This window comes from Aquarana catesbeiana, linkage group LG10 (genome assembly GCF_042186555.1).
Source record: "Aquarana catesbeiana isolate 2022-GZ linkage group LG10, ASM4218655v1, whole genome shotgun sequence".
Lineage (NCBI taxonomy): Eukaryota > Metazoa > Chordata > Amphibia > Anura > Ranidae > Aquarana > Aquarana catesbeiana.
The window spans coordinates 137901254-137928077 of record NC_133333.1 but is presented as its reverse complement, the minus strand read 5'-3'; the positions used below and the strand labels follow the sequence as shown (position 1 = coordinate 137928077).

The 26824-nt window shown below is 43.2% G+C and overlaps 1 protein-coding gene across 1 annotated transcript in view; it reads right to left on the bottom strand.

Moving 5' to 3' along the window:
• The window catches only part of LOC141110918 (sulfotransferase 2B1-like), a 122608-nt gene that overhangs the window by 14399 nt on the left and 81385 nt on the right, over nucleotides 1-26824 (bottom strand). The window contains exon 6 of the mRNA XM_073602710.1: nucleotides 22591-22771. Coding sequence (XP_073458811.1) covers nucleotides 22591-22771 — 181 coding nt within the window. The remainder of the gene's footprint in view (nucleotides 1-22590; nucleotides 22772-26824) is intronic.

Below are 26824 nucleotides of genomic sequence, written 5' to 3'. Positions count from 1 at the left end.
GGGGTAGGGGTGTAGCTGGGCGATGGGGACGGAATTCTTTGGGGGTTAATTTAAGAGGTTTATGTTGAGGAAGTGCATTTGCCTTAGAGGGTATAGGGAATGAGGTCTGAGGGAGCACAGGGTGACCCTGTGTTGTTGTTTTCTTTGGTATTGTTATGGTCGGGTGAGGTGACAAAGACATTAGTATCATTTCTCTTCCAAGAGAATATTTTCTTATGTCTATAGTCCTCTAAGTCTCTATAAAATGTACCCAGTTTGGTTTGAATAAGAACATTTTCTTTGTTCTTGGTGTTCTTTTTAAGGGTCTCTAACCAGGTGGGTGGGATTTTTAGGTTGAAGGACGTGATCTCTAGTGATAAAATCTGTATCTGATGTACCATCTCGTTATATTTCAGATTTCTTTGGCTAATGAGGATCCCTATCCATTTTGTGGTACAAAATTCAGCTAAATTTTCCCATTCTCTATTATGGGTGTCATCAAGAAAACCACAGGTCTTTAGGATCCTGAGTCCTCTAGGGGAAATGTTTCCTTCTAGATATTTTTTTAGAAAAAACTGGTCCCACCACTGGGAGTTTGCGGTGTGGATTAGTCGTTCCAATTTTTTGAACTTGCCACAGAGAGTATATCTATCAGACCTGGTAATTTTAGAAGAATGACAGAATAAATCGGGGGGTAATGTGGTATATAATGTATCCAGAATCTCATATTTATGAAATTCTATATCCTCAATAAATTCCATAGGGGAGAGTAATATTTCACCAGAAGCGGAGTGATAATTCACTAAGAACGGAGCTAAAAAGACGTTAAAAAACGTTAAAAAAATGTATAGAGCATGAGGGTAAAAAGAGATAAAAGTGATAAAGATAATACATACAATCTTAATTCAATTCCGGAAGTAGGATAAAGTACAAATAAATAAAACTACAATAATAGATTAAAAAGACATGACACCTCTATAGTCCCAGCTGCTGACACAAGACTCCAAATAGTAAGTAGATATATAACAGATGCGTGCAAGCGCTCAGGACAGAATTAGAGGGTACAGTATTAAAAATGGTGTAAATTTGATCGATGGACTAAAAAACAAATATGGACAAGATGACTGCAAGATGATACAATCAATAGTACAATGTAACAATATAGCTGTAGCTGCAAAACAGTCTCATTAATAGTCCATAGCTACAGCCGTAGATGGCAGTAAACTTGTATTAAGGAGATAAGGGCAAAATAAAGCAAAGTTGAAATGTCTCTAACTGGAATGTCTATAGTCTATGACCAGCGCTGAGGGCAGGTTTTTCCGAATGAGCAGAGTCAGCTCTCCATATAACCATAAAAGAGAAAAGAGAAAAAAGTGCCTCTGAGTGCAGGTATTTATTGCTGACAATAATAAGTTATCCACACTTACAGTAAGGTAAGGAGAAGACCGGTTACAAAACGGGACATGACTTCCGTGACAATCTCAGCGTCCATGGTATGGATCCGGCATGATGAGCGGTGAAGGATGGTCTCGATCCTCCACGGGAGGAAGCAAACAAGCCGCTGCGCTGGATGACTCGTAATCCTAAATGAGGGCGTGTGACGTCACAGAATTGAAGAGAACCACAACGCGTTTCTGAGCATGCGCGAAGTTCCCACTGGACATGCGCGCTCCTTTATCAAGTGTAGGGCAGAGGGGAAGAGCAATGTCTTATATAGCTCCGCATAGAAAAAGGCACACACATGCTGGCAGCTGATGGGGGAGACAAGATTAACTCAATACGGGTGTTGGGGGAATTTGAGGGTACCAAGAATAGGATTAGAAACAAGGAGAAAAAAAATAATTATAGAGAAAAAAATATATTCATATTAAAAGAAAAAATATATGAAGGAAAAAATATATATAAAAATTAGAAAATAATAAAAAAAAAAAAAAAAAATTAAAAAATAATAGAAAATAATTTAATAATGAAAAAATATTGGGATCTAAAATAAAAATAAAAATAATGGTCAAATAAGAAAAAAAGGGGGGGGGGGGAAAGATATTAATAATAAAAGTAAATGTGGGGATAAAAGTAAAAATCAAGATAAATATAAATAAAAAATAAAAAATAAGAATATATAATAGAAAAAAATAATAATAAACCCATATAGTGGGGGATATGATTACAATAAAAATTGTACATACATATCCATATATCATGAAAAAACATGAGGGTGGGTGAGTAAGGGATTATTAGCTGTTAAAAATATTCTAAATATTTTACATATGTTTCAAACCATTATTGTCTATGAAAGACATTTTAAATACATTTTAAAAAACGAAAAACTAAAAGTACATTACCACTAAACTGATAGATACTAAAAGTAATGGGAACTCTCTGTAACAATTAAAAATACTAGGAATATTAGCTAAATGATATGATGTATGTGTAAACACAAAACAACACACATCATACATATATTCTTATGAAATACAGGTAATTCTATATAGATGTACATATAAAAAAAGGATTGTTATATCAAACAGTATATGTCGAAGATACTCATACCTAGATCTATATTGGGATAGGGTCAAAGAAATCAGGGCTGAAGGGTTATATGATGGTGTTAACTTCTAGTTCTTCATTTAACCCATTGGGTGCAAGAGTGTCAAGGGTGTAAATCCAAAAGGACTCGCGTTCACATAACTTGGAGAATCGTTCGGCCTCAGACAAGTTACGGGGAATCGACTCTAGGACCCACACCTGTAAGCCAGCAGTTGATTGGTTATGGTGTTCCAAAAAGTGGCGGAGAACACTATGTTCATCGCAACCTTTCTCAATGAATCTGCGATGTTTGCCAAACTGTTGTCGCAATGGATGGATAGTGCGACCAACATATAATGATCTACATGGGCATGTCAGGCAAAAAACCACATATTCAGTAGAGCAGTTGTAAAAGCCCTCCAACTGGTATGTCTTATCTTTGTGTTGAAAGCTCCGTTGACCAGGTCGCACAAAAGTGCAAGTTTTACAAAGTGGTTTATTGCACCTAAACATGCCGGTAAGGGGAATAAGAATCAGAGGGTTATTAGGTTTAGTGCATTTTGACTTACTGGGTGCTATCTTATTTTTTAGAGTAGGGGCCTTTCTGTAAGTGACCTTCGGTCTATTTGTGAGGTTATTACTCAGAAAAGGATCCTGTTTGAGGATATTGCAATGTTTATGGAGAATATGCTCCATTTTCTTGTATTTGCTATGGTATCTGGTAATAAAACGCACAGTATCAGTTTCCAGCTGTTTTTTAGTCTTAGGTTTTTTTCCGGAAAGAAAGGTGGTATAGGCCTGGTCTACCAAATGGTCGGGGTATCCCTTATCTAGAAATTTCTTTTTGAGATGCACGCTTTGAGAGATGTAGTCTGAATCTCTAGTGCAATTTTGTCTCAATCTGCAGAACTGACCTTTCGGAATGTTATTAACCCACTGCGGGTGGTGACAGCTATCGAAATGTAGATAAGAATTCCCTGCAGTGGGTTTAGTGTAATTACGTGAAAAGATATGGGTATTGTCGTGAAAAAGTTCAAGGTCTAGAAACGGAAGGCTATCTACATTGTGTACTGAGGTAAAAGACAGGCTTAAATCGTTATTATTGCAATGTGAGACAAACCCGTCTATTGAGGTGGAAGGGCCATCCCAAATGACAATAATGTCATCTATGTATCGACCGTAAAATACTAGGTGTTTAGCAAAGGGATTATTATTCCATATAAAGCGATCTTCCCACAGACCCATGGTTAGATTCGCGTAAGATGGGGCAAAGTTGGTGCCCATGGCAGTACCATGGGTTTGCAGAAAAAATTCCTCCTCAAAATGAAAATAGTTGTGTGTTAGGCAATAGGCGGTGGCTTCCGATATGAATATAGACTGCTTTGCATTTAACAGAGGGTCCAGAGACAGAAAATGTTGAACTTGCCAAATGTAGGGAGTCAAGAGTTCCATCAAATGTATGGAATCCCACACATAGGATTGGAGGTTCTGGGCCAAGGGCTGTAGAAAAGAATCGACATACTGCGAAAAACCACTGGTCACACTGTTCATAGAGGCCACAATAGGCCTACCAGGGGGGTGAGATGAGTTTTTGTGCACCTTGGGTAGATGGTAGAAATAAGGTGTACTGTAAAATTCTTTACACAGAAAAGCGGCTTCATTCTTGTTAATGACTCCATCTGATAGAGCTTTCTTAGTTAATGTCTCGGCCTCTAATCTAAATTGGGGTAGGGGATCAGAGGGAAGCTTTTTATATGTTTGGCGATCTGCGAGTAATCGCGATGCTTCTGTGATATAAGAGGTGCGGTCTTGTATAACAATCCCGCCTCCCTTATCAGCAGGTTTGATCGTTATGGCAGGGTTGTTGGAAAGAGAATGGAGTGCAATTTTTTGCCAGGGCTGAGGTTATAACTACAGTATTTTTGTGTGTTGTCTGCTTGTTGGCATAATTTTTGAAAGTCTGCAAAGACCACTCTATAAAAGGCTTCCAAATACGGACCCTTGGATTTAGTTGGGTAAAACACGGATTTAGGTCTAAAATTGGAATACCTGACCGGGGGTGAAGTCTGAATGTGTTGAGTGAGTAGTTCAAGATCTAAGCCCAGATCAAGATCTTCCCCATCTGATTCAAACTCATGAATACTGATGGGGCTCTCGGGGGGGGGGGGTCATCTATGGTGTTTGGATGTGGTTGGCCGATAAATTCTTCGCCGATTGGATATTAAAATATCTTTTCAATGTCAAATTTTTAATGAATTTATTTAGGTCCTTAAAAAGGAGAAATGAATTGAGTAATATAGTGGGTGAAAACATAAGTCCCTTGCCTAATAGGGAAATTTCTTCAGGGGTTAACAGGTATGAGGATAAATTGAATATTTTTATCGTTTCTGTACTTTTGCATTTGTTTTTGGATTTATTACGTCCACCTCTGCAGCCTCGTCTGTGTATTTTCTTTTTAGACGCTGCTTGCGGTGAGGATCCTTCTCTAAAAGAAAAAACGAGAGGGCTGCAGAGTGGGGGGCTATTTCACCACTTTGAAAATCACCTAGGAGTAGATTATTGATGGAGGAACAGGGGGTGGGCAGTTCTTGTTTGGGGGAGGTGGATGTATATGGGTTGTCATTATTAAGGGGGACAATTTTAGATGGAGATGAGGTGTTGACCATATGAGCTATTGAAGACGTGGAGGTGGGTGCAGAATCAGGGGACCTGGATGATACAATCCTTTTTTTATATGTACATCTATATAGAATTACCTGTATTTCATAAGAATATATGTATGATGTGTGTCGTTTTGTGTTTACACATACATCATATCATTTAGCTAATATTCCTAGTATTTTTAATTGTTACGGAGAGTTCCCATTACTTTTAGTATCTATCAGTTTAGTGGTAATGTACTTTTAGTTTTTCGTTTTTTAAAATGTATTTAAAATGTCTTTCATAGACAATAATGGTTTGAAACATATGTAAAATAATTAGAATATTTTTAACAGCTAATAATCTCTTACTCACCCACCCTCCTGTTTTTTCATGATATATGGATATGTATGTACAATTTTTATTGTAATCATATCCCCCACTATATGGGTTTATTATTATTATTATTTTCTATTATATATTCTTATTTTTTATTTATATTTATCTTTATTTTTACTTTTATCCCCACATTTACTTTTATTACTATTATTATTATTATCCCCCCCCCCCTTTTTTCTTATTTGACCATTATTTTTATTTTAGATCCCAATATTTTTTCATTATTAAATTATTTTCTATTATTTGTTTTATTTTTTTTTTCTAATTTTTATATATATTTTTTCCTTCATATATTTTTTTCTTTTAATATGAATATATTTTTTTCTCTATATTTATTTTTTTTCTCCTTGTTTCTAATCCTATTCTTGGTACCCTCAAATTCCCCCAACACCCGTATTGAGTTAATCTTGTCTCCCCCATCAGCTGCCAGCGTGTGTGTGTTTTTTTCTATGCGGAGCTATATAAGACATTGCTCTTCCCCTCTGCCCTACACTTGATAAAGTAGCGCGCATGTCCAGTGGGAACTTCGCGCATGCTCAGAAACGTGTTGTGGTTCTCTTCAATTCTGTGATGTCACACGCCCTCGTTTAGGATTACGAGTCATCCAGCGCAGCGGCTTGTTTGCTTCCTCTCGTGGAGGATCGAGACCATCCTTCACCGCTCATCACGCCGGATCCATACCATGGACGCTGAGATTGTCACGGAAGTCATGTCCCGTTTTGTAACCGGTCTTCTCCTTACCTTACTGTAAGTGTGGATAACTTATTATTGTCAGCAATAAATACCTGCACTCAGAGTCGCTTTTTTCTCTTTTCTCTTTTCTCTTTTATGGTTATATGGAGAGCTGACTCTGCTCATTCGGAAAAGTCTGCCCTCAGCGCTGGTCATAGACTATAGACATTCCAGTTAGAGACATTTCAACCTTGCTTTATTTTGCCCTTATCTCCTTAATACAAGTTTACTGCCATCTACGGCTGTAGCTATGGACTATTAATGAGACTGTTTTGCAGCTACAGCTATATTGTTACATTGTACTATTGATTGTATCATCTTGCAGTCATCTTGTCCATATTTGTTTTTTAGTCCATCGATCGAATTTACACCATTTTTAATACTGTACCCTCTAATTCTGTCCTGAGTGCTTGCACGCATCTGTTATATATCTCCTGAACTATGTCTGCAGTATGTCTGGGGGCTCTTTCTAACAGACTGTCTAACAGAAGCCCTCTCTGTGTGCATCAGAGAGACTCCTCTCCAGATCCCATTAGTGTATTCTCTTCCTTTATTTTCTTTATTGTTAAAAGATCATGGGAGGATCCCAGGTTAACGATGACTTCTTAGAGGAGCATCTTTGTGTTTGAGTTGTTGCCATAGAAACATTTGTAAAGGGGAGGAGTTAGTAAGATGACCACGCCCATGTGGGGGGCGCCAGAAATATTTCTGCACCCACGCGTCTGTGACCCTAGGATCGGCCCTGACAGCAGGGACCATTTAGAGCGTGCAGCGTGACTCACGCATGCGCAGTAGGGAACCAAGCTGTGAAGCTGCACTTCCTGCTACCCTTACTAAAGATGCTGGCGTCTCCACCCAGAGCCGAGGGACGGGTACGCTTCGGGTGAGGACATCGCGGATGCCCTGGACAGGTAAGTGTCCTTATTTTAAAAGTCAGCAGCTGCAGTATTTGTAGCTACTGACTTTATTTTTTTTTTGCAGGCAAAACTCCGCTTTAAGTAGGTAATGAACATTAATAAATCTTATTTTTAGCTAGGATCTGCTGTCCTCTACTGTCTGTGTTTGTAAATAGTTGTTGCTTGTTAATTAACACATAGTTATTTGGTTATAGACAGGTACTTCTTGTCTCTGCTAGGTGGGTTAAAAACCATGATTGGAGGACTGTGATAATTTATCAAAGGGAGTTTCCAGGAAGTAGAAACAGAATTGGATGACATGACCATCCATGCTGGAGCTGCCGCTGTATTTTATCCAGGCCAGAAGCAGGGATTATTTGGCAAGTGTTCCTATATTTAAGATGGTTCTAAAGCCCAAAGGTTTTTTACCTTAATGTATTATGCTGCATACACACTAGTGGTTTTGCCGTCGGAATAAACTCTGAAGGTTTCCCTGACGGAATTCGGCTCAAGCGGTCTTGCCTACACGCGGTCACACCAAAGTCCGACCGTCAAGAACACGGTGACGTACAACACATACGACGGGACTAGAAAAAGGAAGTGCAATAGCCAGTAGCCAATAGCTTCCATCTCGTACTTGCTTCAGAGCATGCGTCGTTTTTGTTATGTCGGAACAGCATACAGACGAGCGGGTTTCCCGATAGTAATTTGCTCCCTTGGAAAAATTTAGAACATGTTCTCTATCTAAGTCCGTCTGAATTTTCGACGGAAAAAGTCTGATGAGGCATACACATGATCGGAATATACGATGAAAAGCTCCCATCAGACTTTTTCTGACAGACATTCCGCTCGTGTGTACGCGGCATTACCTGCATTAAGGTAAAAAACTTTTACAGCTTTCTGTCCTCACCCACCTCCCTAAATACTTACCTGAGTCCTCAATCGATCCAGCGCTGTGCAAGCCTGGATCTCTTCACTTCTCTCTCCTCCTTCACACAGGGACTGTGGCAGCAGCAGGAGCAAATGGCTTCTGCTGTTGTCAATCAAGTGCTGTGAGAAGGAAGTGAGGAGTGGTGCCAAGCCACGCTGTGTGTGTCTTTGGAGCGTGGAACACACAGCTTGGGAGCGACCACGCACATGTACCCTCGTAGCAAGCAGCTTGCTATGGGTGCACACAGAAGAAGATCGCCAGCAGGAACCCTAGAAAAGGAGGATCAGGGTCGCTTTGTGCAATACTATTGCACAGAGCAGGTGGGTATAACATGATATTTTTTTAATGAAAAAAATTCCCTTTAGGTCCCTTTCACACGGGGCAGACTCTGTCATGCAGATCTGCCTGCTCAGCAGGTGATCTGTCTGCTGATCCCCGCTGAGCAGGCGCATGACAGGTCTGTGTCCGCCCTGCTTCTGCTGAGCAGACAGGGACACAGCCTAATGTTCTCTATGGGACAGTTAGATGGAAATAGATTGCCTGTCCATTTCCATCCAACTGTCATCCAAACTGAATCCGCTAGACAGGGGAACGAATCTTCATCCGTCTGTTTTTGGCGGACTGGATTTAATCGGATGCAGGCGGGTGTAAACAGACACATGTCCCCAAGCTGTGTCTTGACGTTTTTAACATTTTTACACTTTTTTGTGAAATGGTAGGGGTACATTTGTATCCGTTACCATTTCACACGGGGGGAGGCCGGGATCTGGAGGTCCCCTTGTTAAAGGGGGCTTCCAGATTCCAATTAGCCCCCCGCCCGCAGACCCTCACAACCACCGGGCAAGGGTTGTGGGGATGAGGCCCTTGTCCCCATCAACATGGGGACATGGTGCTTTGGGGGGCTACCCCAAAGCACCCTCCCCATGTTGAGGGCATGTGCCCTGGTACGGTTCAGGAGGGGGGGGGCACTCTCCATCGTCCCCCCCTCTATTCCTGTGGCCTGCCAAGTTGCGTGTTCGGATAAGGGTCTGGTATGGATTTTGGGGGGGCCCCTAAGCCATTTTTAAAAATAAAATTGGTGCAGGGTTCCCCTTAATTTCCATATCAGACCTGAAGGGCCTGGTATGGATTTTAGGGGGACCCCCACACAATTTTTTTTAAATTTTGGTTCAGGGTTCCCCTTAATATTCATACCAGACCCAAAGGGCCTGGTAATGGACTGGGGGGGGGGGGGGGATACCATGCTCTTTTTTTCAGTGAGTTTTATCCATGTTGCTGAGACTCGATAATTCATTACAGCCGTGATCAGTTTTAAATGACAATTTTTCCTTTAGAAATGTCATTTTGCTGTGTTACTGTTCTAAACACGGGAAAAATGTGCCACTTTACAGGCATACTATAGACACCCCCCAGGCACAATATTTAAAGGAATATTTCATTTTTATTGTTTCACTTTAAGGCTCCATGCACACTGAAGCTCAAAAAAGCTTTTTCTGGATTCTAGATTGCTGGCAGAAAACTCTGGTTGAAAAATGTGCTTTAAACAGCGTTTTGTACTAGCGTTTATGAGCGTTTTTTAGCGCTAGCGTTTATGGGCGTTTTTAACAAAAATACACAGAGGACACTCCAAAAATCCCACAATGCATTCCAAACTCCCACAATGCATTGAAAAAATAGAACGCCGAACGCTAATTAACTCGTGTTTATGAGCGTTTATCGGCGTTTGGCGTTTTTTGGCGGTGAAAACCATTTTTAGGACAATAACTTGCATATAAGCCTTTAAAATTTGCACTTTTGATTATTCATGTTCGTGTCTCATAGACTTTAACGGTGTTTGTGTGTTCTGCCAAATTTTTTGCCTGTTTACATGTTCTGCTGCGAACCGAACAGGAGGGTGTTCGGTTCATCCCTAGGCCTGATTCACACCTTTGCAGTTTGCATATTCCAGGTGCATTTTGCATTTTTTAATACACATTTGTGATCCATTGAAACCAAAAACCAGAAAGAAGTCCCTGGCCCTCTCCATAAAATGCACAGATGTGAACTACATCTATAGGAAACCATGTTAAATGGACTGTAGTGTGTTTCTGCAAAACTGAAAACGCACTAAAAAATGCATAGGTGTGAACCAGGCCTTAAGCGATACTAAACGTAAAAATGAAAATGTCATCATTAGCTACAAAAATATTATATCTGACTACATACTTACCAACTGTCCCAAATTTCGGGATTTAGACTATTTCCCGAATTTATTGCTTCCCGGGAAATGTCCCGAGAAATCAGTTTTTTCCATGATTTTCCGCCACCGCCGCTAGAGGTCCGCGGCTTGCGGAGACATTGTTCCCTGCCAGCCGCCATTTTTAAGAAGACCAGTAACACGGCTGGGCGGCTAGACGGAGCTCCTGTGTCGCCTCTGATGTAAGGGGGGGCACCGCTGGGGACACCTGATGTAAGGGGGGCACCGCTGGGGACATCTGATCTAAGGGGGGGCTCCGCTGGTGACACCTGATGTAAGTGGGGGGCTCCGCTGCGGAAACCAGATGTAAGGGGGGGCTCCGCTGGGAAAACCTGATGTAAGAGGGGCTCCACTGGGGAAAGCTGATGTATGAGAAGGGCACCACTGGGGACACCTTATGTAAGGAGGGCTCTGCTGGGGACACCTGATGTAAGGGGGGCCCCGCTGGGGACATCTGATGTAAGGGGGGGCTCCGCTGGGGACACCTGATGTAAGGGGGGGCTCCACTGGGGACACCTGATGTAAGGGGGGGCTCCGCTGGGGACACCTGATGTAAAGGGGGGCACCGCTGGGGACACCTGATGTAAAGGGGGGCACCGCTGGGGACACCTGATGTAAAGGGGGGCACTGCTGGGGACATCTGATGTAAGAGGGGCTCCGCTGGTGACACCTGATGTAAGGGGGGGGTTCTCCGCTGGGGACACCTGATGTAAGGGGGGCTCCGATGGGGACATCTGATGTAAGGGGGGCCCTGCTGGGGACATCTGATGTAAGGGGGCCCTGCTGGGGACATCTGATGTAAGGGGGCCCTGCTGGGGACATCTGATGTAAGGGGGGCTCCGCTGGGGACATCTGATGTAAGGGGGGCTCCGCTGGGGACATCTGATGTAAGGGGGGCTCCGCTGGGGGCACCTGATGCAAGAACGGACTCTGCTGGGACACCTGATGCAAGGACAGACTCTGCTGGGGGCACCTGATGCAAGGACGGACTCTGCTGGGACACCTGATGCAAGGACAGACTCTGCTGGGGGCACCTGATGCAAGGATGGACTCTGCTGGGGGCACCTGATGCAAGGACGGACTCTGCTGGGGGCACCTGATGCAGGGACGGACTCTGCTGGGACACCTGATGCAAGGACGGACTCTGCTGGGACACCTGATGCAAGGACGGACTCTGTTGGGACACCTGATGTAAGGACGGACTCTGCTGGGACACCTGATACAAGGGCGGACTCTGCTGGGGACACCTGATGCAAGGACGGACTCTGCTGGGGACACCTGATGCAAAGACGGATGGCTGGTGGCAGGCGACGTGGCAGGTGACACGCTCAGGGATCCCACTGATTCAGCATTATGGTGAGTTGAATGATTTCATTTTATATTACAATGTAATAATAGAAATAATGCAGGTGCGCATGCGCGGGACTCCCGGGAAGACGCTCTGAACGGGAGCTCCGTCACAGCCGAGCCTTCCGCGGTCCCCAGACGCCGGATTACTTAGCGGATCCGTCCCTGCTTAACACCCGCTGGCAGAGGAGGCTAGCGGGCACAAATCTATATGCCCAACCGATCACAGCGCCCAGCGGCTAGCAGGAAACTCTCCTTTGGCCTACCCGACCCCACTACATCTAAGATGGCGGCCGCAACCTCCTCACAGGCAGACACTGGAGACGGAGTCATCATGGCTGACATCCCAGAGGAGGATCAGCTTCCCAACATCACACCGGGATCCTCTGTGAGTAACATCTCCCCCAAGAATGCCTATCTTACCAGCAAAGACTCCGTTTTTAACAGGACCCTAACTGACATGCTCCATATCCCTTCACTGCATGCTTCCGCCCCATCCCCTGCTATACAACAGGCAGCACCGCTGAACTCTCCCAACCAGTCAGACATGGCACAACTTCTGAATTGCTTTTCAGACATGCTGGCCACAGGCCTGGCCCAAAACGCAGCACAAATCACCACGTCTATTAAGGCAGACCTACAGAGCTTGGGGGCCCGCATTGACTTGATTGAACAAGCAGTTGATCAAACTGTTGTGCGCACCAATCAGAATACCGACTGCATTCACTTGATGCAAGATCAACTTGAAACAGCTTTAGGGAAGATTGACGATTTGGAAAATCGTAATCGGAGAGGAAACTTCCGTATTCGAGGTATCCCTGAGTCTGTAACTAATATTCATGACACGGTGCAGCTTTTCATGAAAGAACTGATCCCGGATATCTCTGACCGCAAACTAGAGATTGACAGGGCTCACAGAGCGCTGCAACCACCCAGACAGGACGGGCTCCCGAGGGATATAGTGGTGAAGCCCCACTATTACGAGACCAAAGAGGAGGTCATGAAAAGATCTCGGAATCTAGACGCCTTATCCTTCCAAGGAAACAAGATTCAAGTCTTCGCAGACATCTCCAAAACTACAATCCTAAAGAGAAGAGCTTTAAAACCTCTGCTTGAAATCCTCTCTCAGAAATCAATTAAATATCGCTGGACTTTCCCTTTCCGTCTTCAGTTCCAACATAAGGAAAGATCGTATGGATTCTCCTCATTCCAAGAAGGCGAACACTTACTCCTGCAACTTGGATTCATCTCTCAAGAAGCTTCCCCCCAGGATCCTCCGTCCAAGTCAAGTTCCTCTAAGAGACCCCCTCCAGGCAGCCCCATCACCCCCCTCTGGAACAAACAGCAAACGAAGCGTCACCGGGATTCCTTTCCTCCAAGATGAAGTCATCTCTTCTCAGCTTTATAAGAACTTTGTGACTCCCTTTTCTCCCTAAGGTTGTACCCTATGAGGAGGGGCTATGGTGTACATTGCATACACCCCATCAGACCCCACTTATCCATCAGTGAGGGTGGTCGCACTTACCTGATCTCCCCCCACTCTCTTCACTGCAATGAAGATGGAAGAAGATGACTCCGGGTTGTTTTCCTTCTTCTCCCCCCCTTTTTTTTTTTTTTTTTAACAACTATCCTCGGTTTTCATAATGGACCGCACTTGAGGTTATATTGACTTCCGGGGAAACCAGGGCATAAGTTTATACCTCACTTCACCTCCCCCCCCTCCCTCCCACATCTCTGCTCCTACCCTCCACCCCCCCTCCCGGTTACTAATGGACCTTCCCCTATGGAGGGTTTTGTTTTGTCATTTTTATTTAAAACAGTGATTTGTCCTTGTACCTCTTAGAGTTTGGGCTCAACTCATCATTTTTGATCCGTGTCTTTTATATGGGTATATTATTCAAATTTTTTGTGCTCACACTTATTAGATTCCATTGCTCCCCATTAGATGGGGCCCCGGCGGCTCGGCTGGGCTAGCATTGCCACTTCCTCTGTTGTGATCAGGGGAGATCCTCCCACTGATTACACCAGACTAACAACCTCGGCTGAGGTTGTTCTTGTTTTTCTGAGACCCTTTTGTTTTTGGGTCTCAGACTCGAACTGAACTTTTCAGTCCAGTTCCTGGATTTTCTGGGCTTTTACGCCTAGTCTTTTTTGAAGTTACTAGAATGTATTATTTAATGATTCTTCCTCTCTTCTTTCATTCTCTTCTCTCTCCCTTCTTCCCTCTCTTCTCCTCCTTCCCCTTTTTTATATTTCAGGGTGGTGCACAGGAGACCGACCTTACCCAGAGCCCTCCGCTGCGACAGCAAGATCTCTCTCCCAGACTCCATGCTGCATCATCAAGGAACCGGGTAGGAACACACCTAACGCACCAGGGTTACTCCCTATGTGAAAATGACTGACCCACCTACCTTACAGAGGACACTTAAAGTTGCCTCCCATAACACCCAAGGGCTCAACTCACCCGTCAAGAGACGCAAAGCTTTCCAAAGCTATCACTCAAGAGGAGTAGATGTAGTGCTCCTCCAAGAAACACATTTCCCCTCAAACTACTCGCCTTCTTTTTTACACAACAAATACCCCACTTTTTTTCTCGCAAACGCTAGCGAGAAAAAGAGAGGAGTAGCCATCCTAATCTCCAAACAAACCCCTTTCTCTCACACTTTAACTGTGCGAGATAATGATGGAAGATACATTCTAATCAAAGGACTGATTGAAGGTAATCTATACACTTTCATTTCCTATTATGCCCCCAACAAAGGCCAAGCTAAATTCTTCTCCTCCTTACTGGCAATTCTCTCACCCCATTTTGAGGGTAGGGTGATTATGGGAGGGGACTCCAATATTACCTTTGATCAGATCTTAGATAAAGCAGCTCAGGGGATCCCTCGCCTTAAACGACCCCCCAAACAAAGCCTCCAGATTGCCAAACTTATTCACTCGGTGGGACTCATTGATTCATGGAGGGAGTTAAACCCCGCAACAAGGGACTATACACACTTCTCAGCACCCCACAAGACATATGCTAGAATCGACCACATTTTCTTATTGAACTCTGACATACAAATTGCTAATCACGCCTCTATCCACGATGTTCCGTGGTCTGACCACTCCCTAGTAATATTAGGAATATCCAATTCATTATCACCATCTGGCCCACGCACTTGGCGCCTAAATGAGAAACTCCTAGCTAATCCCGTCCACTGTACTATACTAGAAAAGGATATTAAAGAGTATTTTCTATTGAATGACACGGCAGACATCTCCCCTAGCACGCTCTGGAATGCTCACAAAGCAGTAATCAGAGGGAAATTGATCCAATTTGCAGCCAAATTAAAGAGAGAACGGCAAATTGATATCAAGAAACTAGAGAAAGAATACAAAAATCTCAGCAAGTCCCATAAACTGAACCCCAATCCTACATCTCTATCTAAACTAGATACTATTAGGCTATCCCTTAATTCAGCTTTGACTTCCAACGCAGAAAAGCACCTCCATTGGCTAAGCGGCAGTTTCTATCTACGAGCGAACAAATTTGGCCCCCAGCTAGCGGCCAAACTTACCCCGAAACACAGATCTTTTGCCCTACCTAAAATAAAAACCCAATCCGGATCGCACACCCAAAACCCAAGTAAAATTCTTAAATCATTCCAATCCTTTTATGCCAACCTGTATTCTGACGATTGCCCAATTTCTCAACAAAAGTTGGATGCTTTTCTAGACAAAATCCCATTGCCTAAAATTTCTGAATCTCACCGCTTCATTCTGGATTCCCCATTTCAAGAATCTGAGATCCGAGCAGTCATAAAAGGGCTCAGAAAAGACTCAGCCCCAGGCCCAGACGGTTTCTCAAACCACTATTACAAAACTTTTATAGATTCCCTCTCTCCGTACCTGGTCCGCCTCTTCAACTCCTTAGCTAAAGCATCTCCGTTAGACCCAAATGCCAATTTGGCTTTTGTTTCAGTCATACCTAAGCCAGGTAAAGATCCCAGCGATGTCAGTAACTATAGACCTATTTCGTTAATTAATAACGACCTAAAACTTATGACAAAAATATTATCCAATAGACTCGCCTCTTTTATAGATACCTACATACATAAGGACCAAGTAGGGTTCATACCAGGGAGGCAGGGACCGGACCAGATACGGAGAGCGATAAATGCAGTCTCCCTTATGAGATCGGGGTGGGATGGGGGATCTCCCCAGGGGGGCCTCCTCCTCTCCATAGATCTCCAAAAAGCGTTTGATACGGTGGCTTGGCCCTACCTCTTCACAATTTTAGGTAAATGGGGTTTCGGCCCAAACTTTATCAATATCTTAAGAGCCCTCTATCATCAACCTAAGGCACAGGTGAGACTACAAGGACACCTATCAGATAAATTTTCCATACAGAAAGGAACAAGGCAGGGATGCCCTATCTCTCCCCTTCTCTTCGCGATAGCTATAGAATCCTTGGCCATCGCGATTAGACAACACCCAGACATCCATGGAGTTCGCTGTGGGCAAAATTACCACAAATGCGCTCTATTTGCGGATGATGTCCTCTTGTTCGTCATGTCTCCCATGACCTCCATCCCCAACATATTGCAACTTTTACAAGACTTTGAATTAGCTTCCGGACTTAAGGTTAATGTATCCAAATCAGTCGCTCTCAATGTTTCCACTCCTCCAGACATCGTAAATAACCTAAGGAGTAAATTTCCATTCTCATGGAATTCCACATCTATCCCTTATCTTGGCATTAACCTTACTTCTGGCATAGATACTCTCTATAAATATAATTTTCCCCCCATGATCAAAAAGCTCACGGACGACCTGACCCAATGGTCGCTATATAAGCTCTCGTGGTTGGGTAAAGTGAACGCAGTTAAAATGACACTCCTGCCTAGGCTACTATATCTCTTTCGTTCCTTACCCATTCCAGTCCCCAAATCGCACATTCAACGCCTACAATCTGCCATAATCCGTTTTATTTGGGATAAAAAAGGCCACAGGTTTTCTAAAGAGGTGCTTTTTAGGCCCAGAAAAAAGGGAGGACTAGGGGTCCCAAATCTGTGGTGGTATTATCAGGCAGCACAATTGAGCCAATTCTCAATTATTTATATGAAAGGACCCAAACCAGATTGGGTGAGCATGGAGCGTGAGGCGGTTCCCGGTTTCACCTTAGACTTTCTGCTTTGGAATATCCCCAAAAAACGCCCCCCTATTTTAGCACCAACATTATCTCACTCAATGAAACTTTGTGATGCCCTTCATAAGTTCAAACCTCTCATCTCCACATGGCACCCCCTGGCACATATCTTCAGAAATCATAATTTTCCTCCTGGCCTGGAGATTCGGGCCTTTAAATGGTGGCTGGACAAAGGCCTTTATAGAATTGGTCAATTCTTCAACTCCAATGGTCCCCTCACTTTAGCATACTGTACCTCCAAACTCGAAATGCCCCCAACCGAAAAATTTAGATTCCTTCAACTCTTTCATTTTTTAAATCGGGTATGGAAGGACAATGAAAACCATCTCTTTGTAACGCCTTATGAACATTGGTGTGCCTCAGCCTCGGACACCAAAGGGGGTATCTTTCTCATCTACTCATCCCTGGCGGAACCCACGGAAAAAGCAGCATACATGACAAGCTGGGAGCGAGATCTTGACTTCAGCTGGGACCTGGATAAGTGGCACATTAATTTTGCCCGCTCCTTTAAAGGTATGGTTAATACTACAATTAGCGAAGCAGGGCTGAAAGTTCTCACACGCTGGTATCTGGTACCGTCACGTCTTGCCAAAATCTATCCGCTAACGTCACCTCTTTGCTTTAGAGGATGGGGTCATGTGGGGTCTCTTTTACACATACTATGGGAATGCCCTAAAATCAGAATGTATTGGAACAAGATCTTCTCCCTTATCCGCAGAACATGCGGTTGTACTCTGCAACAAGATCCAATTGTTGCATTGCTGAATGGTCCCATACCAAAAATTTCTAAACATACACAGAAGCTGATCCAGTTTATTCTAGTGGGGGCCAAAATGACCATCACCAGGGCCTGGAAATCACCGAAAGTGTCCATTCGGTTAGCCAAGCAAAAAATCACGTGGATCATGCTGCAAGAAAAAATTTCCAACACCATCCTAGATACCACTGATAAATTTAACACTATTTGGGAACCCTGGGCAACACTAGTAGGGCATCCTTTGTATGTGTGATAGATGGTACACCGGAGTGGTCCTTAGCTGAGGGGCTTTCGGTCCCCCCCCTCTTTGAGGTCTCCTGTGCACTTCCCTCCCATAATTCCTGAAGATCAACTACCCCTTTCACCCATTCTATCCCCTCTGCCTCTCCTATTTCCTTCCTTTCCTCCTTTCACTCTCCTGTTCTATATACACACCTATATTGGTCCCTCAGGCTCTCAGTACTTTTAATTACCTTGGCTATATGCCTCAGGGCAGATTATCAAAGGTAACACCCTTCTAACCCCCAAACATAACATGTTTTGGACTGGATCATCCAACCAAAATTTAACCCATCATGAGAGATAGACAGACCAATTGGTTTCCTTCCCTTCTTATTTTTATTTTTTTTCCAGTAACGAATGTATAAATGCGTTATTGACATGGTCTTGCATGGTTACAGTGATACAAGCTCCTTTTGTTTTTTTCCCTTTTATCATTTTCCGGTTTCTGTAGGTGTGTATCTGTACTCTAGACAGTTATTCACTTGTTAGGGGCGAGATGGGCTGGGGGAGACCCGGCTCGTCGGAGCAGTTAGCTCCCAGAAGGGGCTCCGACGCCGGGACTCCCAATGCCCATAACAAGATATCCGGATGAGTTACAAGTCTATATCTGCCTACAATTTATTGTTGTCATCTTTTACGACTGCTGTATTACTTTTATATTTTGTACTCAATGAGCGATGTGCTCCTTTTTCATTTTGACGATTGATGTATTCTATTATCTTCTTAATAAACTTCACTCTTTAAATGAAAAAAAAAAAGAAATAATGCACTTCGATCATCCTGACACCATAACAACCATGGTGCCAGGATGATTGAAGTGCTAACACCAGGTGTTTGGAGTATCTTTATCTGCTGATTGTTAAACTTTCTGGAATACACATATTTCTATTGTTGTATAGGATCTGGGGCTGCTGTCCCTCCATCCCTCCCTCCCTCTCCCTCCATCCCTCTCCCTCCATCCCTCGTTCATCTCAGACGATAACCACACGCCTTTGAGCCACGCCCATTTAAGACATGCCCACTATTTTGCGCAAACCACGCCCATTTTTTGCCACGGAGCACTCCGCGCACAGCAGTTTTACTTTCCCCCTGTGCCACACCTACAAACGCATGCCCCCCCTAATTATAATAAGACTCCGCCTACAGCCAAAAAAGTGTCCCTAAAATTTTTTCTACAATGTTGGCAACTATGTGACTATATGTGCTGAAAGTTTCTTTTAAAAATAGAATATTAAGTAGTAAATACCTGGTGATCCTGCCGATTCATATGGCTCCCCTATTGAGAGTGTCAACACTATGTGGGCCAATCCTCAGTCTATTAGATTGCCACTCTGTCTGCGCATGCTCCATTTTCAGTATAAGGAAGCCATGCATTTCCATTTTTTCCCCCATTTTCTCTCCAGCTAGCTGCCCCACCTGTCTCTGCAGCTTGACTTATAGGGGCAGCTCCAGCAGAGCGATTGACAGCACTTCCTCCTTCCACCTCTAGCCTCCCCAAATGATACACTAGACCTTCTACTGCTGACTGCAGCCCCAATACACTGGTGGTCATGTTATTGACAAAATGAATAAAACCATAAATCAATAAAATATTGTTTAACCACCTCAATACCGCTGTAGATGAGGAAAAAAATTATAAAATTATAGACCCTTCATTTCTTTGTAAGTGGGCAAACTTACAGCTTCATTGGATCAAATAATTATTTTCTCCACTGTGTGTGTGTGTGTGTGTGTATATATATATATATATATATATATAGCCTTCTATTGAGGTGGTTATACCAATATCATGGTTGCAGCCACAACCATGAGATGGTACCATTTTTTTTAGCCGGTGATTCTACACAAAGTAAATGTGATCTAAGTGGCTATACAGTTGCTTGATCACTTTTACAGGGGGCGGAAGCAGGTCCCCCCACTCCTGCCGCTGCCGCTGCCTTTCCTGGGCTCCTCCATCCCACCAGAAAGCCTAGGACCAAAGCAACCAGTTTGCATATGCTGAGAAGAATGGAAAAAACAGAAGTTACTTCACCCTTTACTGATGTCAGAAACCAGAAGCGTCGAGGATTTAGTCACTTCAGTCTCGGCTTATTGTATACAAGACGTTACTGGCTTGTAAAAGCATCTGATCAAACTGATCTCTGTTTGATCAGATGCTTTGGAGGCCAAAGGAGAGAGCTGGGGTGTAATTGACCCCAGATCTCTCTAAAAAAAGAGGACCTGTCACAGCCCATGCTATCACAAGGGATGTTGTTCATCCCTTGTGATAGCAATAAAATGAATTTAAAAAAAAAAAAGTACAGTGTAAAAAATAAATTTAAATAAAATAAAATATATATTTTTAAATGTGCCCTGTTTCCCCATGCTCATGCACAAATGTGAATGCGCACATAGGTCCCGCATGCATATGTAAACGGCGATCGCACCACATGTGAGGTATCGCCACAAACTTCAGAGCAAGAGCAATAATTCTAACACCAGACCTCGTGTGTAACTCTAAACTAGTAACCTCTAAAGACTTTTAACCACTTTAGCCCCGGAAGAATTGGCTGCTGAATGACCATGCCATTTTTTGTTATGCGGCACTGCGTCGCTTTAACTGACAATTGCGTGGTCTTGCAACGCTGTACCCAAACAAAATTGACATCCTTTTTTTCCCACAAATAGAGCTTTCTTTTGGTGGTATTTGAACATCTCTGCGGCTTTTATTTTTTGCGCTATAAAAAAAAAAAATAGCGTCAATTTTGAAAAAAACACAATATTTTTTATTTTTTGCGCAAAAGTTATAGAGTCTACAAAATAGGGGATAGATTTATGGCATTATTATTATTTTTTTTACTAGTAATGGTGGCCATCTGCGATTTTTATCGAGACTGCGACATTATGGCAGACACATCAGACACTTGACACATTTTTGGGTCGATTTACAATTATACAGTGATCAGTGCTATAAAAATGCACTGATTACTGTATAAATGTCACTGACAGGGAAGGGGTTAACACTAGGGAGCGATCAAGGGGTTAACTGTGTTCCCTATGTGTGTGTTCTAACTGTGGGGGATAAGACTGGCTATAGGAGATGAGAGATAGTGGTTCCCAGCTCGGAAGGAACTCACGTTCTCTCTCTCCTCTTAAAGGGACCAACGTACAGCTACGATGGTTCGCGGGATCGTGCCGACCTGTCGCAGTATAATGATGGCGGCTGGTCGGCAAGTGGTTAAAGCGCCATCTATGGATAATTTATTGTACTGTAGTTTGGGCAGGAAGAGAGTTTATTCTCGGCATGCTGACTTAGAGGTTGCAGGCTGTGAGAGGTGTATCATTTAGGGTGATAAACTCTCAGCTTTGAGAGCTTTAAAAATCTTTATTTTAATAAACATTCCTAATTACAGTATCCAATAGTTATGCCTATAGCCTTTATTTTACATTTTTTATATAATATTTGGATCCCGTTTTTCTTTTTACACATGAAGCCACATGACTAGAGCACCAATCGGCTCTGTTGCTCCAGGCACAAGGATGTGTGCAGGATTCATCGCACTTTAGCAGTTATTAATACCCACATATTCCACACTGAGCTACGGAGTGATAGGGTATTGATCTTGTAACCAATGTAAGTAAGAAAAGAAAAAAATTAGGTACAGTAATTCAATGCACTATTAATCCACGCATATGCAAATGGTTTTATTGACACTTTAACCCTGTCGCTTCTGGTCTAGGATTCTATAGCTAGTGTTAACTCAGCTTTCAGTAACCAGAATAGGCTAAAGACAGGTTACCCACAGGTAGTTAAAAGCCCGGTTGCATGACAGATTAGAAACTACTAGAAACTAAGAGGCAGAGTAGATGGACTGACCCTGAGTTCTAGTGTCACACTACCATTTCTGCTGGTGAGAGGCTACATTACAGGCTGGTTGGACAATGGTTGGAAAATCTCCCCATCATCACTGATTCTATCTTCAGATCTTCAACACTAAGATGGACACCACAACGTGATCATCCTCAGAGTCACCTGCAACTGGACTTTGATGCAACATTGATCTGGATGCGTCTTTATCAACAGCTATATTGGGAATATGTGCACAATTCCACCAGGACACCTGTTGCGCCCTTTGTTGGTATTACCAGTTTGTACATTGAATGTATGTACTATTATTAACCTTTTATTATATAAAGTTCGTATTATTGCTATACTGATGTGTTTCTATATACCTATGGTTAATGTTATATGTTGGTTGCAGTGGTTTCTCTTCTTCCAACTACTTTGATTAAATTAAATAGTAATTTCCCAGGAAGGGAATCCCCTCTGCATACAGAGGCCCTGTTCTGGGTGGATGCACTGCCAACTTTATTATCAAACACACTCTTCCACTTAGCGAAGGTTCTGGCTCTCTTATTTACCTACAGGTTGAGTGTAATATCCTGTTTGGGGAGGGCCATTTCTCATAACACCCTCCCCCAAAAAAGCTACAGGTGATTATATTCATATATACATTCTGTACTGTAAAAGTCACTTTTTTTGTTTTATCCTCAATTATATTAGAAATGTGGTATATTGTATCATCCATCTGACATCCAGTATTCATATTTCTTTGTATAAACCACAATCATGAAAAGTGCATGAAAATGATGGTGCTAACAATGACAGCATATATTAAATCAGATTTTTACCTTTGCGCATAAAAGAACCTTTGGTTTGATCTAAAAAATCCTGAGGAAGTAAAGTGTAATTGGACATCTTGTTCTCTTTCATTGCTTTGAAAGATGAATTGTTTACAACTAAATTAGTATGTGCTTCATGTAATTCTTTCCCCAAAAATTCACAAATTTTTACCACACTTCCTCTGAGATCCTGGAAAAAGAGCAAAATCATTACTAGAAGTATCTGTTTTCCAAAGCATTGCATCTTTAACATTAACTTAAATGCAGCATATGCCTATAGTTTGAAACACAAACAAAAAAGACAACCCTTTAATGCATGAACCTGGGTACTCTGTGTTCAGTTTATTGGTACATTATACCAATAAATATTGCCTAATTACTGAAGTTAAAAACAGGCTGTATAGATAGAAAGGGTGGGGTGAAACATATTGGGGAATGGCCAGATGAATCGAGTTGAGGCTGGTTTTACCTGCTAACTACTTAGGTCGGGCCAGGAGAGGTGTGGGGGGCCGGGCTTTTTCTTTCTATTTCTACAGTGTGTTTTGGGTCTGGACAAACCTCTCCCCAGCCTGCACCCTCACTAGTCAGCGGCATCCAACTTACTGGACCTTGTAAGCCTGAGGAGTGCCTAAACATTTATCGTGGGTCACAGTGAAGTTAAAAACAGTTCACTTAGTTTACTTTCCTTCTTTTTTTCTTCATTCACCAAAAAAGTGTCAAAAATAAATAAAGACAGGAGGCAGTTTTTGACAATTTCTTTATTTAAAAAATGTAAAAACAATGTCCCCAATGTAAATCCATTGTCAATCATGATGTCCGCCACACCGCCGGACCCGAATGAAGGCTGTTCACAATGAAGGCTACCTGCCGAATGCCTGCTCCACCGTTTGACAGTTCTTAAAAAGATAAGGGAGAGGCCCAACACCTGGTGGCACCGACTCCTTGTGACATCACTGACCGGTACATTTAAGAACTGTCAAATGGCAGAGCAGGCATTCGGCGGTTAGCCTTCGCTGCGGTCAGAGCATTTTTTTTTCTTTTTTTCAGGTTCGACGGTGCAGCAGGCGGGGAGGCATTTTTTTTTGTTTTTTTAAATAAAGGGATTGTCAAAAACTGCCTCCTGTCTATTTATTTTTGACATTTTTTTGGTGAATGGGTAGGGGTACAATGTACCCCATACTCATTCACATGGTAGGCGGGATCTGGGGGGCCCCCTTGTTAAAGGGGCTTCCAGATTCTGATAAGCCCCCTGCCCACAGGCCCCACAACCACCACCCAGGGTTGTCAGCAAGAGGACATTGTCCCCATCAACATGCAGAGCCCTCCTGCCCCAAAGCACCACCCCATGTTGAGGACACGTGGCCTGGTATGGTTCGGGGGGCGCTCATTCGCCCCCCCTTCCTGTCCTGCCAGGCTACATGCTCAGATAAGGCTCTGGTATGGATTTTGGTTGGGGACCCCACACTTTTTTTTATTTTGGCGTGGGGTTCCCCTTAACCACTTCAGCTCCAGAAGGTTTTACCCAGGCCATTTTTGCTATACAGCACTGCATCGCTTTAACTGACAATAACGCAGGCGTGAGACATTGTACCAAAACAAAATCCTTTTTTTCCCACAAATAGAGATTTCTTTTGGTGGTATTTGATCACCTCTGCTGTTTTTATTTTTTGCGCTATAAACAAAAAAAGACCGAAATTTTGAAAAAAAACCCCAATATTTTCTACTTTCTGCTATAATACAGATACAAAAAAAAAAAAAATTTAAAAAACTAATTTCTTCATTAATTTAGGCCAATATGTATTCTGCTACATATTTTTGGTAAAAAAAATCCCAATAAGCATATATTGATTGGTTTGCACAAAAGTTATAGCGTCTACAAACTACAGAATAGATTTAGGGACTTTTATTTTATTTTTTTACTGGTAATGGTTGCAATCCGCGATTTTTAGCGGGACTGCGCCATTGTGGTGGACAAATCTGACCCTAAGTGACACTTTTTGTGTCAGGTCAAATCTGACACCAATACAGTGATCAGTGCTAAAAAAAATGCACTGATCGTTGTACAAATGACCGGGCAGGGAAGGGGTTAACACTAGTGGGAGATCAAGGGGTTATATGTGTTCCCTGGGAGGTGTTTCTAACTGTGGGGTGAGTGGATTCACTGGAGGAAGAGAGAGATCGTGATTCAGCGCGCAGTGCATTGTGGGGGGCTCAGTGGATGACTATCCTACTGAGCGCCCTTCAAAATCGGGTGTTTGCTGAATGGGCAAACAGGCAATGTTTGGGCCGAACTTTTGCTTGGCTCGAACTGTTCGCCCAACTCTAGTTCTCTGTCAGTCCACCCACAGGCACTTTTTGTAGACCCATGTGCAGTTTGACTCCTAGCAGCCACCTTGGGCTTGTTGGGCTCAGGTGTCTGTACATGTGTTGATGTCAGTTCTTTGGTTGACACAGTCTTTTATAGCAATTAAATCTTCCCACTAGGGATGAGCCGAACACCCCCCTGTTCGGTTCGCACCAGAGCTTGCGAACAGGCAAAAAATTTGTTCGAACATGCGAACACCGTTAAAGTCTATGGGACACGAACATGAATAATCAAAAGTGCTCATTTTAAAGGCTTATATGCAAGTTATTGTCATAAAAAGTGTTTGGGGACCCGGGTCCTGCCCCAGGGGACATGGATCAATGCAAAAAAAAGTTTTAAAAACGGCCGTTTTTTCGGGAGCAGTGATTTTAATAATGCTTAAAGTGAAACAATAAAAGTGTAATATCCCTTTAAATTTCGTACCTGGGGGGTGTCTATAGTATGCCTGTAAAGGGGCGCATATTTCCCATGTTTAGAACAGTCTGACAGCAAAATGACATTTTAAAGTAAAAAGTCATTTAAAACTACTCGCGGCTATTAATGAATTGCCGGTCCAACAATACACATAAAAGTTCATTGATAAAAACGGCATAGGAATTCCCCACAGGGGAACACCAAACCAAAATAAAAAAAAAAAAATGACGTGGGGGGTCCCCCTAAATTCCATACCAGGCCCTTCAGGTCTGGTATGGATACTAAGGGAAACTCCGGCCAAAATTTTTTTTTAAAAATGGCGTGGGGTCCCCCTCAAAATCTATACCAGACCCTTCAGGTCTGGTATGGATTTTAAGGGGAACCCCGTGCCAAAATGTAAAAAAAAAATGGCGGGGGGTCCACCCAAAAATCCATACCAGACCCTTATCCGAGCACGCAACCTGGCAGGCCGCAGGAAAAGAGGGGGGGACGAGAGAGCGCCCCCCCTCCTGAACCATACCAGGCCACATGCCCTCAACATTGGGAGGGTGCTTTGGGGTAGCCCCCCAAAACACCTTGTCCCCATGTTGATGGGGACAAGGGCCTCATCCCCACAACCCTTGCCCGGTGGTTGTGGGGGTCTGCAGGCGGGGGGCTTATCGGAATCTGGAAGCCCCCTTTAACAAGTGGACCCCCAGATCCCGGCCCTCACCCCTTTGTGAAATGGTAAGGGGGTACAAAAGTACCTCTACCATTTCACAAAAAAAGTGTCAAAAATGTTAAAAATGACAAAAGACAGTTTTTGAAAATTCCTTTATTTAAATTCTTCTTCTTTCTTCTATCTTCTATCTTTTTTCTTCTATCTTCTATCTTCCTTCATCTCCATCTTCATGCCTCCATCTTCTTCTTCTTCTGGTTCTTCTGGTTCTTCCTCCGGTGTTCTCGTCCGGCATCTTCCTCCGTGGCGTCTTCTTATCTTCTTCTCCTCGGCCGCTCCACATCCATGATGGCATGGAGGGAGGCTCCCGCTGTGTGACGCTTCTCCTCTTCTGACGGTTCTTAAATAACAGGGGGGACGGGGCCACCCGGTGACCTCGCCCCCCTCTGATGCACGGGGACTTGACGGGACTTCCCTGTGGCATTCCCCATGATGTCAAAAGGGGGCGGGGTTACGTAATTTAAAGGAATATTACACTTTTATTGTTTCACTTTAAGCATTATTAAAATCACTGCTCCCGAAAAAACGGCCGTTTTTAAAACTTATTTTTGCATTGATCCTTGTCCCCTGGGGCAGGACCCAGGTCCCCAAACACTTTTTATGACAATACCATGCATATAAGCCTTTAAAATTAGCACTTCTGATTTCTCCCACAGACTTTTAAAGGGTGTTCCGCGGCTTTCGAATTTGCCGCGAACACCCCAAATTGTCCGCTGTTCAGCGAACTGGCGAACAGCCGATGTTCG